This window comes from Oncorhynchus mykiss, chromosome 17, assembly GCF_057628025.1.
Source record: "Oncorhynchus mykiss isolate SJ-2025 chromosome 17, ASM5762802v1, whole genome shotgun sequence".
NCBI classification, from domain to species: Eukaryota; Metazoa; Chordata; class Actinopteri; order Salmoniformes; family Salmonidae; genus Oncorhynchus; species Oncorhynchus mykiss.
This window is the reverse complement of record NC_143038.1, coordinates 64,304,013-64,318,112: the sequence shown is the minus strand read 5'-3', so window position 1 is coordinate 64,318,112 and position 14,100 is coordinate 64,304,013. Positions and strand designations below refer to the sequence as shown.

General features: G+C 44.6%; 1 protein-coding gene across 2 annotated transcripts; it reads left to right on the top strand.

The window, feature by feature from the left end:
• Positions 1–33: 33 nt before the first annotated feature.
• On the top strand, positions 34–13,863 carry LOC110494672 (RNA-binding protein 5). 2 transcript variants are annotated; one of them, XM_021569943.3, is made up of 25 exons: positions 34–176; positions 434–458; positions 1,355–1,520; positions 4,963–5,121; positions 5,345–5,414; positions 5,830–5,903; positions 6,741–6,824; positions 7,152–7,212; positions 7,575–7,637; positions 7,769–7,929; positions 8,152–8,249; positions 8,349–8,436; positions 8,518–8,589; positions 8,689–8,752; positions 9,123–9,214; positions 9,298–9,415; positions 9,930–10,021; positions 10,148–10,330; positions 10,511–10,651; positions 10,777–10,854; positions 10,965–11,150; positions 11,289–11,363; positions 11,500–11,603; positions 12,204–12,333; positions 12,718–13,863. In XM_021569943.3, exons 2-25 carry the CDS (start codon positions 451–453, stop codon positions 12,841–12,843), a joined length of 2,493 nt encoding a protein of 830 aa, XP_021425618.3. In that variant the 5' UTR covers positions 34–176; positions 434–450; the 3' UTR covers positions 12,844–13,863. The 2 variants fall into 2 exon arrangements, with proteins under 2 accessions (XP_021425618.3, XP_090062428.1); XM_090206302.1 differs by lacking the exon at positions 5,830–5,903 and having other exon boundaries at positions 46–176.
• Positions 13,864–14,100: the final 237 nt, after the last annotated feature.

The following is a 14,100-nucleotide window of genomic DNA, read 5'->3' as shown; positions in this document are numbered from 1 at the left end:
CCCTTGAAAAAACTTCGTTACCCAACATGCATCGTCTTTTTCCACGTTCCAGCCCTAAGCATCTTGGGAAGGAGAAAGTGTTGACGAGTCAAACACCATTTTTCCCTTTGAAATGTGCAAGTCCTTGAATTGTTTTCAAACATATTTGTATACTATTTTAAAGCTTGTTTAAACTGGTGAGTTACAATGCTTCTGTATAGTTGTACTCCTATGCGTTACTATTTGTGTTCTTAACCTAGGTACCAGCTAGCTCAAGGCAAGTCTCAATCAGCTAACGTTAGCTTGAAGCGTACGTCATTGTGTCTCCATCTTGCCTCTGCTTTCAGCAGACAAGCCAACTATCTAGCTAACTAGGTTGTATTTACATGCTGGAATAATAATACACTATTTTTTTTCTTGTCCCCCAATTCCACACATCTCCACCCTTTGATAGTCGTGGCAACCATTGAAATGGGACGGTGAGTTTAAATCAGCATAAAAATATTGTAGGTACTGTATTGTCTCGCTAGCAAGTTAGCTAACGTTAACAAGCTACTTTTTTGTTTGACCTTTTATTTAACTAGGCAAGTCAGTTAAAAAACATTTCTTATTTTACAATGACCGTCTACCCCGGACAAACCCTCCCCTAACCCGGACAAACCCTCCCCTACCCGGACAAACCCTCCCCTAACCCGGACAAACCCTCCCCTAACCCGGACAAACCCTCCCCTACCCCAGACAAACCTTCCCCTAACCCGGACAAACCCTCCCCTAACCCGGACAAACCCTCCCCTAACCCGGACAAACCCTCCCCTACCCCGGACAAACCCTCCCCTAACCCGGACAAAGCTGGGCCAGTTGTGCCCCGCCCTATGGGACTCCCAATCACCCTCGGTTGTGTTACTGCCCGGGATCGAACCTACTAAGTTAGCTAACTTACAACTACACTTGCAATATTTCGGTCAAAGTAATTTAGCTTGCTGATTTTGGCTTATGTAATGTTTACCATTCCATGGTTTGCTAGTAAGCAACTCTCCCTCCTATTAAACTAGCTAGGGCTTTAGGCATCGCATCATCAGTGACATTCTCAGTATGAGAACGCACAACCAGGTCTCAGCATTTCGTATTTAGTCTGAGACCAGACTTGAATGCAGTGGTTTGTTGGATAACCCTCTTGACTAAATCCACACACAACAATTTAATCTTGAAGAATAAATCAGAATTGGGGAGATTACATTTCTAACTGTAAATAAAAGTACTTGGAAGTTATCTTGACCAATATACAATTGCATTGGAACACATTCTTTATTCCTTGAGTGTGTCAAATTTCAATCAGCTTTTTACTGTGTATATGTATGACTGACTGTGTGCACAGGTTGAGTCGCACAGAGCGTAGCGGCAGATACGGCGGCAACGATCTGGGCCGGGGTGAGTCAGAGTGGCGTGAGAGGGGAGAGCAGGACATGCGCCGATGGGGAGAAGAGAGACACAGCGAACGCTACGATGGAGGAGAACGCCGGGGGAGCAGAGGCAGTCCAGAGGTATGTGTTCTGAGTCAGACACCCAGTGACATGACTTGTAATGGGAGTGCATCCAAAACCAATCTCATTGATTACTAGTAGAGTCCACTGATCAGGGACCGGTATTAACGCTGGGCCGGGGCCAGTGAATCTCGTCTGTCCTGACCGGGGCAATAACTTTTCAGCACATTTTTGCCTTCCGGTTCAACATTTACCTTTAGTGTCGCGTTCTACCATGGAAAAGCATTAAAGACTACAAGTAGAAAATTCATGCAATTTGAACAATTTGATTTGTCTTTCATTCTAACCCCACCATGCTCCAGCGAGTACTGCTCTGAAAGTTGTGACATGAGTTGATGCCTTCACACTAGAGGTCAACCGATTAATCAGAATGGCCGATTTCATAACAATCGGTATTTTTGGGCGCAGATTTATTTTAAATATTTTATATTTTTTAAATTTAAACCTACATTTAACTAGGCAAGTCAGTTAAGAACACATTCTTATTTTCAATGACGGTCTAGGAACGGTGGGTTAACTGTCTCGTTCAGGGGCAGAACAACAGATTTTTTTTCCTTGTCAGCTTGGGGGATCCAATCTTGCAAGCTTACAGTTAACTAGTGCACGCAATTAAGACCTGCCTCTCTCTCGTTGCACTCCACAAGGAGACTGCCTGTTAGGCGAGTGCAGTAAGCTAAGGTAAGTTGCTAGCTAGCATTAAACTTATCTTATAAAAAACAAATAGCGTTTCAAACGTCTCTCGCTCTGAGACTTCTAGTAGTTGTTCCCCTTGCTCTGCATGGGTAACGCTGCTTCGATGGTGGCTGTTGTCGTTGTGTTTCTGGTTCGAGCCCAGGGAGGAGCGAGGAGAGGTACGGAAGCTATACTGTTACACTGGCAAAACTAAAGTGCCTATAAGAACATCCAATAGTCAAAGGTATATGAAATACAAATGGTATAGAGAGAAATAGTCCTATAATTCCTATAATAACTACAACCTAAAACTTCTTACCTGGGAATATTGAAGACTCATGTTAAAAGGAACCACCAGCTTTCATATGTTCTGAGCAAGGAACTGTAACGTTAGCTTTCTTACATAGCACATATTGTACTTTTAATTTCTTCTCCAACACTTTGTTTTTGCATTATTTAAACCAAATTGAACATGTTTCATTATTATATTATATTAAGTTAAAATAAGTGTTCAATATGGGCCTCCCGGGTGGCGCAGTGGTTAAGGGCGCTGTACTGCAGCGCCAGCTGTGCCACCAGAGACTCTGGGTTTGCGCCCAGGCTCTGTCGTGACCGGGAGGTCTGTGGGGTGACGCACAATTGGCATAGCGTCGCCTGGGTTTGGCCGGTAGGGATATCCTTGTCTCATCGCGCACCAGCGACTCCTGTGGCGGGCCGGGCGCAGTGCACACTAACCAAGGTTGCCAGGTGCACAGTGTTTCCTCTGACACATTGGTGCGGCTGGCTTCCGGGTTGGATGCGTGCTGTGTTAAGAAGCAGTGCGGCTTGGTTGGGTTGTGTATCGGAGGACGCATGACTTTCAACTTTCGTCTCTTCCGAGCCTGTACGGGAGTTGTAGCGATGAGAGAAGATAGTAGCTACTAACAATTGGATACCACAAAAAAGAGGGTAAAAAAAATAAGTGTTCATTCAGTATTGTTGTAATTGTCATTATTACAAATTTGGTCCTCCAATAATCGGTATCGGCGTTGAAAAATCATAATCGGTCGACCTCTACTTCACACATCACACGTGAGCTTTCCAGAGGAAAAAGAAGTGCCCATCAATCTACTCGCTGAGCTTATTTATTTTAGGGGAATGTGATTTACAAAAGTAAACCTTCAATAGTGAACATACTAACAAAATGCTGGCTACTGTTGGTAGTCTACAAATAGAAGCTACAAATATAACAACTAGTCTTGGCTAGCCTACTGTATGATCTGCATCATACAAATTTTGTGCTTCAGTTGCAATTCTCCACTCAGATGAAGAATGACCATTGGTGAATTTATCAGCAGACAACGGTCTGATTTGATGTGTAGCTACTTGTCTCGTGTAGCCTATTTATTTATTTTCTAGTAAAATGCGAGATTAACTTCAAGCTAAACATGGGGAAATATAGCTAGCTATGTTTTTTCTAGGACAAACATTCTAAATGTACCTTGCCTTTTCATTGTTAGCTCATTTACTTGTGACTGCTAGTGAAATAGCTTTGCACATCTGTTGTCAACTGATGAAAATGAAGCCATTTTCGGTGTATGTTTTGGTTTAATGTTTTTTTATGTAAAGGAAAACTATACTACTATATATACAAAAGTATGTGGACACCCCTTCAAATGAGTGAATTCGACTATTTCAGCCACACCCGTTTCTGACGGGTATATAAAATCGAGCACACAGCCATGCAAACTCCATAGACAAACATTGGCAGTAGAATGGCCTTAATGAAGAGCTCAGTGACTTTCAACGTTCCGCCATCATAGGATGCCACCTTTCCAACAAGTCTGTCAAATTTCTGCCCTGATAGAGCTGCCCCGGGCAACTGTAAGTGCTGTTATTGTGAAGTGGAAACGTCTAGGAGCAACAACGCCTCAGCCGCAAAGTGGTAGGCCATGTTTTTCATGGTTTGGGCAAGGCCCCTTAGTTCCAGTGAAGGGAAATCTTAACGCTGCAGAATACAATGACATTCTAGACAATTCTATGCTTCCAACTTTGTGGCAACAGTTTTAGGGAAGGCCTTTTCCTGTTTCATGACAATTGCCCCTCGCACTAAGCAAGGTCCATACAGAAATGGTTTGTCGAGATCGGTGTGAAAGAACTTGACTGGCCTGCGCAAAGGCCTCACCCAACCGCATCGAATACCTTTGGGATGAATTGGAAGGCCGAAACCTAGCCAGCCCTAATAGCCCAACATCAGTGCCCGACCTCACGAATGCTCTTGTGGCTGAATGGAAGCAAGTCCTCACAGCAATGTTCAAACATCTAGTGTTGCCTTATTAAAGCCTTATTATCTATCCTGATGCCTAGTCACTTTACACTGCTTTCATTTATATATCTCCCTCAAATACCTCATACACCTGCGCATTGATCTGGTTCTCCCTGTATGTATCTCCATTCTTGTATATTTTATTCCTCTTGTTGTATTTGGTGCATGTGACATACCATTTGATTTGAATATATAATACACAGAAAGCACATTTTTGACTGCAATGCCCCTTTAATAATATATATATTTATAATAACCAAATCATCGTAGCTCATTTAATAGCTGAATATGGCGAGAAGGCATGTCAACCTATAGGCCCTGCATGAACCCAATGAACTTAAGAACTACACAATGTCCTATCCAGTAGAAATTCTGTTCTGGACAGTAGGTTTTTGGTTATTTGGGATAGTGAGGACAAAAGTTAGCATTGGTCCATGCTAATGCACACTGTTTTATCCACTCCAGCAGAGAGACAGGAAGCGACGGAACAGCGATAGATCTGAAGACTGTTACCACTCTGATGGAGACTACCCTGAGCAGGAATACAGGGAGGAGCCAGGGGAGGAGAAGGAGAGTAAAACCATCATGCTCCGGGGCCTATCTCTTCACATTACAGAGGGAGACGTAAGTTTCTCTTTCTCTGCTTTAGACACACCACCTGTGGTTTGGTTGGCTGCCATTTTCTCTGCGAAGAAGGGTGGGGGCACTACTGTATAGCCTACTCTGTGAAGAGTAGGCTATACAGTGAAACTAAAGGAGACATTAGTAGCTATGTATAATGTCAAGTGAAATGGGTTCCAGAACTTAAGGCTATGGATTTAATGTCTGTCTTTCTCTTGCCGTCCAGATCCGAGCTGCCCTGGACCAGCTGGAGGGACCCCAGCCAATAGATGTCCGCCTGATGAAAAAGAGAACAGGTGAGACCCAGGCGTACCACGCAGCCCCCCTCCCCCCACACTATATTTGACTACAGGGCCAATCTGCTTCAGTTGACTTCAGTTTTGCTATAGCAACATAAAAATCGGAAATTGTTAAGAATTAATGTCAAGCAAAGAAACAATTTTATTTTGTCTTAAGATGTGGAGCGAAAAGGTAAGAAAGGCCATCAGCCAGCCAAGCTGCTTTAAATGAGAGAAACACTGATCATAGAGGCACACTGAGTATGTCTGGGCCAGTGTCATCCTGCAGCATTTCTTGCTATGGCAAAACCCAAAAGGAAGGGCCCACTGTTTGCCGTACTGGCCCCTGAAGCAGTTTGTGACAGAGTTTGAATGTTGTGCCCATGGACTCTGACTAACACTCCTCCCGTCTATATTTGAATGCTGTCTCTAGGTATAAGCCGAGGTTTCGTCTTCGTGGAGTTTTATCACTTGCAAGATGCTACCCGATGGATGGAGACCAATCAGGTTGCTTCACAATCGCCAAGTCTAGTTTTTTTTATTTTTTTTACCTTGGGGCTCTGAAAAAAGACAACCAAATGGCAACCAAAGTGATTATAAATAAGAACTGAGGTTTTGAAGGAAATGTGGATTTTTAGTTGGAGAATACAATATTGGAATCTGAATATGGTATCCAGAAAGACTGCATGATTTTAGAGGTTTATTTAGCATTTCACTGATCCTAATTCCATCCCACCCCCAATATTTTCATGGTGTAAGACTAAGTTAAGACAAGAAAATTGAACCATGTAGCCTAATTTATCGGAAGCTTAACTTAAAACACTTGATTTTCAAACCAGCTTTGAGATTGTAGTACCTTGCAATCTGGCTGGTAAGAGTTTCCTGATTTAAATAAAATTGGCCTAAGGCCTTCGGGGGACAAATGGTGAATTTCTACTCCTTATAGCCCAGTGGCCTCTCCAAATTTGAGCACCCCCCCCCCCCCCCCTTTTTGTTTGTTGTTGATTACTTTGATTTATGCTGTGCTTCTTAGCAAATGAATTTTCATCCAATGTCTGTTGTGGGGAGCTTATCCCTGGTTCCAGGAAAGCTGATAAAAGTATCTCTCATGTTAACATTATACACACTGCTCCGGCTCAGTCTGGACACTCGGGTCCCAAACACCTTAAGAACCCTCTGTACACAAGCTCACATACACATCTTTCTGTCTGTCTTTGACACAAACTCCAACCGGGGGTCCCTTCCCTACCTGCCAGCACTGCTTGTTCTTTGGTTGCAGCTAGAGTGAGACCTGTGCCTGCCAAGAAGCTTGAAATTACCAACATTTTGAACCTCCTCTTGCAGAAACTCCTGGTCATCCAAGGCAAGAGTGTGGCCATGCACTACAGCATCCCGCGACACAAGTTTGAAGACTGGCTCTGCAACACTGTAAGTTTATTTTGTGGCTTGACTCCATGTCCAACCCTGCTGCCCACACTATATTTACCTTCCACTCCTATCTGAAATGCTGTAGTGACAACGTTAGGCCCTCAATTGTTAGTTACCTTATAGTCCAGAATGAGCTCCTGCCAAATGAGTTGGAGCACGTCGTTAGGTACAGGGATCCCTGATTTCATTAGTTGCCAGGGTGAGCATTTGGCTCAGGTAAGTACCGTATGCTGCACCGCTGTTAGTTTGCTATTCATCTGAGGCAGCAGTGTCCTGGACATAAGTAGCTGTATTATCAATAAAAATGATGTGACCGGTTGCTTGCAGTGCGGCCTGTACAATTTCCGGAGGAGGCTGAAGTGCTTCAGGTGTGGAGCAGCTAAAGCTGGTAAGTAGTTCCTGAACCAGGAAGCCACTGCCTGCACCCATCTGGATGGCCTGAGACAATGTTCAGGCAAGAGGGGCTGCGCACAGGACCAGTACAGAATACTGATATATATACTTTAGAAATGCCAACCCTATTAACACGACTGTCATCATGGCCCCATAAACACTGACCAATCATATTCCTTAGTATTGTGAACAAATCAGATTTAGCTGAAAACGTACGTGAGAATTGACTGGCGGAATAGCGAGGATGTCAAATCCCTGTAGAGATGATTTTTTTTTCTAACTCATGTCCTGGACTCTCATGGGTACTGAGGGTGAGATGACGTTAATGCCCTGCTCTCATTCTGTCTGCCTCAACAGAGGGTGAGACCAACACCACTGGAGTCACAGAGATCCAGCCGAGTGGAGACTACTACGGCGACAGTGAGTACCTCTCCACAAATGGGCAGCCCACAGACACACACCCATAATGTCCTGTCAGATGTCATGGGGGAGGGGGGTTTGAGGAGAGCCAGTGAGAGACTTTAGACTGTTTGTGTTCATGTCCTCTCCAGCAATCATCCTGAGGAACATAGCCCCTTTGACCACGGTGGAGGCCATCTTGACAGCCCTGGCCCCCTACGCCAACCTGTCACCCAGCAACATCCGTCTCATTAAGGACAAACAGACGGGCCAGAACAGAGGCTTCACCTTTGTACAGCTCTCCTCCCCTCTGGTACGCCATCCTTTAAGAAGACGTCTCCACATATACACATGATATGGTCTTTGATTTTAGTTTCTCTACAGAACATCCTCTGACTTCATTGATGTCCCTTATGATTATGAATGGCCATATTGCTCGACTGGTGCTTCTCATCTTTGGCTTGATTAAGTGAAATCTGTATAAATGTTTCTGTGTAAAATAGTCTTAAGTGCTTTGTTTTTTTCTGCGTCACAGGAGGCATCTCAGCTTCTAACCATCCTACAAGGACTACAGCCTCCTCTCAAGCTGGATGGAAAGACCATTGGTGTGGACTATGCCAAGAGTGCCAGGAAGTGAGTGTCCTGTCACAGATGTCAGTGGTTTTCAGTAAATTATGTCCTCAGAGGGCGTAGTGATGGCAGCGTCTCTAATCTTGACTCTCCTCTCTTCAGGGATCTCTTGCTCCCAGACGGTAACCGGATCAGTGCCTTCTCTGTGGCCAGCACAGCCATCGCTGCTGCCCAGTGGTCCTCCAGCCAGGTAACCCACACACCGCTCATATTCAGCCACAGTCTTTTGTTTTGCCACACACATACTAAGATGCAGTATATTCCTTCCTAGCCTCAGCAGGGTGCTGAAGGACATCTGTCAGAGTACAGCTACCTAGAGGAGGGCTACGCTCCCTACACACAGGTATGATGATCGGCGGGGAGGTTACCCCAGTCTGGAAATCCCTGGGGTTTATTGCAAATGCTCCAATGTGACTGACTGCCTTCCTTTCTGTGTTGCTAGGACTACCAAGCCTACTACCAGCAGGCAGCAGGAGACCCTTCCCAGGGGAATGGAATACTGGGAGGTAAGAGGAAACATACAGTCTGCAATTCATTCCGTGTCGATACCTTTAACAGATCATTTCCCTGTAGAGAGGTCAGTAAGGCAGGGCTGTCATTTTGTCAGCTTTGCTGTACAGTGTTTCTACAGAACCCCTAGCTGCTTTAATAATTAGGGATAAAGAGGGTTAGGGGTGTTGGAATCCCAGGTGGTGGTGTCAGTGTTCTACATCAGTACGCTGTTGACACTACTTGTACTGTGAAGGATGTAGGAAGCATTGGAAGCATTATAACAATCATTGACTTGTACGGTAAGGCATCAGGTACTAAAGATCTGTTTCCAAAAGAGGTGTTGGTAATAGCATGTTATAAAGCCTGGGAGTCTTGTATTGACAGCGGCTCCAGGTGTCCCAGCAGCTACAGGAGTGGTGATCTCACAAGGTGCACAGGTCTACCAATCCAACCTCATCAGTCACACTGCCACACAAGTAAGTCCTATGTATTTAACCTATGAGCTTGTCACGACACACAGCCGTAAAGATTCCCACAATTACCAATTATGTCTTTGCAGGCGTTGCAATTGGCCCAGCAACTGGAAGCCAAACAGACCGGAATTCACTCGGCAGCTGCGATGACAGCGCCGGTTTCCACAGCCACAGCGACACTCTCTGGACTGGCCACTGACACAGGTTAGAGCCTCACTCGCCTACCTGTGTGACTGACACTGCAGGTTCCCTGTCTGACTGACACTGCAGGTTCCCTGTCTGACTGACACTGCAGGTTCCCTGTCTGACTGACACTGCAGGTTCCCTGTCTGACTGACACTGCAGGTTCCCTGTCTGACTGACACTGCAGGTTCCCTGTCTGACTGACACTGCTGGTTCCCTGTCTGACTGACACTGCAGGTTCCCTGTCTGACTAACACTGCAGGTTCCCTGTCTGACTGACACTGCAGGTTCCCTGTCTGACTGACACTGCAGGTTCCCTGTCTGACTGACACTGCAGGTTCCCTGTCTGACTGACACTGCAGGTTCTCTGTCTGACTGACACTGCAGGTTCTCTGTCTGACTGACACTGCAGGTTCCAGTGCAGAATTGAAAACAATAGAACACTTGTGGAATGCTTTCAGATGTAAAATGATCTACTCTGTTCAAGCCAGGTGTTTGACTCTTTTAATATTCCATACTCTGTCTTCATCCTCAGCTGTACCTGATACCTCTACCTACCAGTATGACGAATCCTCTGGCTTCTACTTCGACCCTCAAACCGGCCTCTACTACGACCCAAATACCCACGTTAGTACCCACACACTGTGTTTTCTCTTGCTGTTCTGCATTGTTCCACAATGCCGTCTGAGTTGTGCGAACACTTGGTCTGTGGGTGTATGTGTTTTTATAGTGGTAGTTTCTCCTTTCCTTCAGTACTACTACAACTCCCAGACGCAGCAGTACCTCTACTGGGACAGTGAGAAGCAGACGTACGTCCCTGCCTCAGCCGCCGACCAAACTGAGCAGAGTGCGAAAGCATCAGCAGCAGCTAGCAACGAGGCTAAGGAATCCAAGGAGAGGAAACAAGAAAAGCCCAAGAGCAAAACGGCTCAGCAGGTAGACAGAGGGATATCTAGACAGCATAACTTTAGACTTCTAAGAGGGGGTAATTGGTTCTGCAGCAGAGGAGCACACAATACTTAACACACATTAAAAACACATGGATTACAGTGATACACAATGATACTGCTGAATACCGTGGTTGGTGTGTCTGAGTTGTTCTGGTTGGCCTTTCAGATCGCTAAGGACATGGAGCGCTGGGCGAAGAGTCTGAACAAGCAGAAGGAGAACTTTAAGAGCAGCTTCCAGCCCGTCAGCCAGGAGGAGAGGAAAGAGGCCGCGGCCGCTGACGCAGGCTTCACACTCTTCGAGAAGAAGGTAGCCATTTTAAGTCTATCCATGATAGTTTGAATCCTTTAGAAAACCCATCCAGGAAATCTTAACATTGACTTGATGGTAGATTGACGAGGTGGACTGAGTAGTGTTGTGGTGTGACTTTACAGCAGGCTGGAAGCTTGGAAATGCTGATGTCAGAAGCAGTGCAGCGCCCTGAGGAGCAGGCCCCAACCAACTCAGCCAAGGTAAGATAATGTTACTACACTCCAATGTATGAGCTGCAGTTTTAGAGTACATTTTCCAGTCTGGTATGGTAGCTACCTAGTTAATATACAACCATCTGGTTGTCCTCCAGGTTGGTCTGGTGGCAGCCTATAGTGGAGACAGTGACCCAGAGGAAGGGGGTGCTGCAGAGCCAGAGCACGGTGGTGAGCAGGACCAGCTGACAGACTGGAAGAAGATGGCGTGCCTGCTGTGTAGGAGACAGTTTCCCAATAAGGACGGCCTGGTGCGCCACCAGCAGCTCTCAGACCTCCATAAGGTACTTATCACTGACTCGAAGGAAGAACTCCAAAATAGTCCACTTTCTCAACTGTTATGAAAAGCTAATCTGGGAAAGGACGAGCTTGAAATGTATGAATGAAGTGTAAAGGTCTTTGACTTATTTGTCTTTTCCCAGCAAAACCTGGAGGTCCACCGCAGATCTAAGCTGAGTGAGGCCGAGCTGGAGGAGCAGGAGAGGAGAGAGACCGAGGTAACGGCTCAGACATGGAGACGATGCTGCTAACTGTTTTAGTTGGGGTTCAGTTAATAGAAACCCTGTTATCAGGTGTGTTTCTACATTCATTCACACTCTCTGTGTCTCTTTCTTGCTCTCGGTCTGTGAACAGATGAAGTACAGGGACCGGGCTGCGGAGAGGAGAGAAAAATACGGCATCCCTGAACCCCCAGCACCCAAGAAGAAGAAATTCACCGCACAGCCAGCACCAGTCATGTTAGTGCTAGTGTTATGCCGTGCACTTACTTCTTAAGCCTTGTTCACACTGGCAGTTTGAAGTGACTCAAATCCATATTCTGATATTCCAAGACACATTTCAAACCACCTTCATAGTTGAAAAGAACCATGTGAATGTGCTAGCTAGCTAGTTGACCTTTTTGGCTAGCTAGCTAGCTAGCCAAAAAGGACTCATTTTGAAAGTTGGTTAATCTTATCCTTTGAGGCATTAAGTGTTCTTCTACTATGATTTTGAACATTCAAAGCAACTGGGAAACTTCTATGGCAGGCATTGTCTCCTTAACGTGCTACATAACTTCTGACTGATAGGAAGCACGAGCACCACCACCATTCAGCCTACACCACTGCACACACACCCATCGTTACTATGACAACTAGCATAGCCATGTCAGCAAATTACTGCTGTCTTAACAAACACCTGATTTGGTCGCTTGTAACTTGCTGTTTGGACAGTCAGTATTCCAAAACAGATTTGAAAAACAAAACTGTTTTGAGCATTAAGGTCTGCAGTGTGAACAAGAACCTTCTGTGACATGAGATTGGGTAATAATGATTGTTGTGTCATTTCCCCCTCTGCAGTAACTATGAACAACCCACCAAGGACGGTCTGAACAGTGACAACATAGGGAACAAGATGCTGCAGGCCATGGGATGGCAGGAGGGCAGAGGTCTGGGCCGTAACCAGCAGGGCATCACTGCGCCTATAGAGGTGAATCTCGTCCAGTTAAACCAGTAATAGTGCTGCTTCAACCCAACAGCTAAACATAAGGAAACTGTTAAGGTGTCTTTCATATACAACAAGTCTGTTAAGTTTGCTGTATAAATGCAGAGCCGTGGTAGAGGTAACATTCCCCGGCACGTCACATATACAACTTCCCACCGGAGACCAGGGTTCAATCCCTGGGCACACCCTTCCCACTGTCTTTCTCTCCACCTAATTTCCTTACTGTCTGAATGTGTTTAAACACCTAAGCAATATATTGGAAAATAAGTATATAGAGATGGATAGAGATTTTTTTTGTTATTTAATATGCCAGTGATTCCAGTGTCATATTGCTTTACTGATCACAGGCCTGCTGTCATCTCTCTACAGGCTCAGCTGAGGGCAAAGGGGGCTGGTCTTGGAACCAAAGGCAGCAGCTACGGCCTGTCTGCCTCCGACACATACAAAGACGCTGTCCGCAAAGCCATGTTTGCCCGCTTCACTGAAATGGAGTGATTTGCCCAATCCACCTGCCTCCTAAGAATGGACACATCCTTCTGGACCTGTGCCCAGATTCACGAAACACTTCTTATGCAAAAACTTAAGAAGCTTCTTAAGGATATAAAAAGATGTTTGTAAGTGCAATTCCTCAACAGTATCTGAAGATTTTATGATTTTTCTTACCATCTTCTCAAATATCTTCTTGGGATGTTTGTTGCTAAGCAACCGTTTTAACTAGCAATGCCAATCATGTTACTGTATTTCTTACTGAGATCACTATTCTAAAACAAGTTCTTGGGTTTAAATAATCAATACTGATACTTTCAGATGAAGTTTGTGTGAATTAAACATGTTCAATTGTTTTCAATTGCATTTTCTCTCACTGCCCTGAGTTTAAGACAAGGGTTTCGCTATCTTGGAATTAACAACATTTCCATGAACTTTATTTTCAAGAATCTAATTTCTTAACTTTTTGCTTAAGGAGAAGCATAAGAAATGTTCCAATAACCCTTTTTGAGGAATAGCATCTTTACTTAGTCTATAGTTAAGGAAAAAATGGCAGTTACGAAGACATTTCTTCATAAGAAGATTTTGTGAATCTGGGCCCTGGTCCTATGTTCCCTTCCTTTCTGTGTGGGACCATCACCCAGGGGTATCCTAACATCCTTCCCTACAGTCATCCATTAAAAGACACCTTGAGATGAGCTGAAGGGATTGTAATGGCGGCATGGAGAAGATGACACGCTCGATAAGGGGATTGGATTGAGAATTATGTTTACTGTACTCATTAGCCTGGCAGGGAAGAGAGGCATAAAGAAAGGACTGGTCTTTATTGGAGAAAGTGTAAAACTATGAATTATGTAACTTATAATTTGTGTATATATACGCACAGGTCATTATTTCCTTCTGTAAGAATGAAGATATAGACATGTTTTTCTCCTTTTGTTGTGGCAATAGTATTTAAATTATTGTACATTCTGTATGATATGCTTTCTCATTTTGTACAGAAAATATTAAATAAGATTGATCACTCAATTCGTGTGGAACATTGGTTGTAAGTGATGAGCGTAGCTCCCATGTATAGTGCAATGACTAAGTCACTGGATAAGTCTGCTAAATTACTAAAATATAAATTTACACAAGATGTTCAACTTTGAATCCTTAACATTTGAGTTCAATGCAAGGTTAATTGACTAGGATAACATGCAATCTAGAGTCACATACCAAACTTGCCTTCTCAACCGGTCAGTACAGAGACATAACATTGAGGAA

Bases quoted from the DNA above. Each gene is read 5' to 3' on its own strand.
- LOC110494672 (XM_021569943.3), top strand. The intron at 5,904-6,740 runs GTTGCTTCACAA...CTCCTCTTGCAG, and splicing joins GATGGATGGAGACCAATCAG to AAACTCCTGGTCATCCAAGG. The intron at 12,334-12,717 runs GTGAATCTCGTC...ATCTCTCTACAG, and splicing joins GCATCACTGCGCCTATAGAG to GCTCAGCTGAGGGCAAAGGG.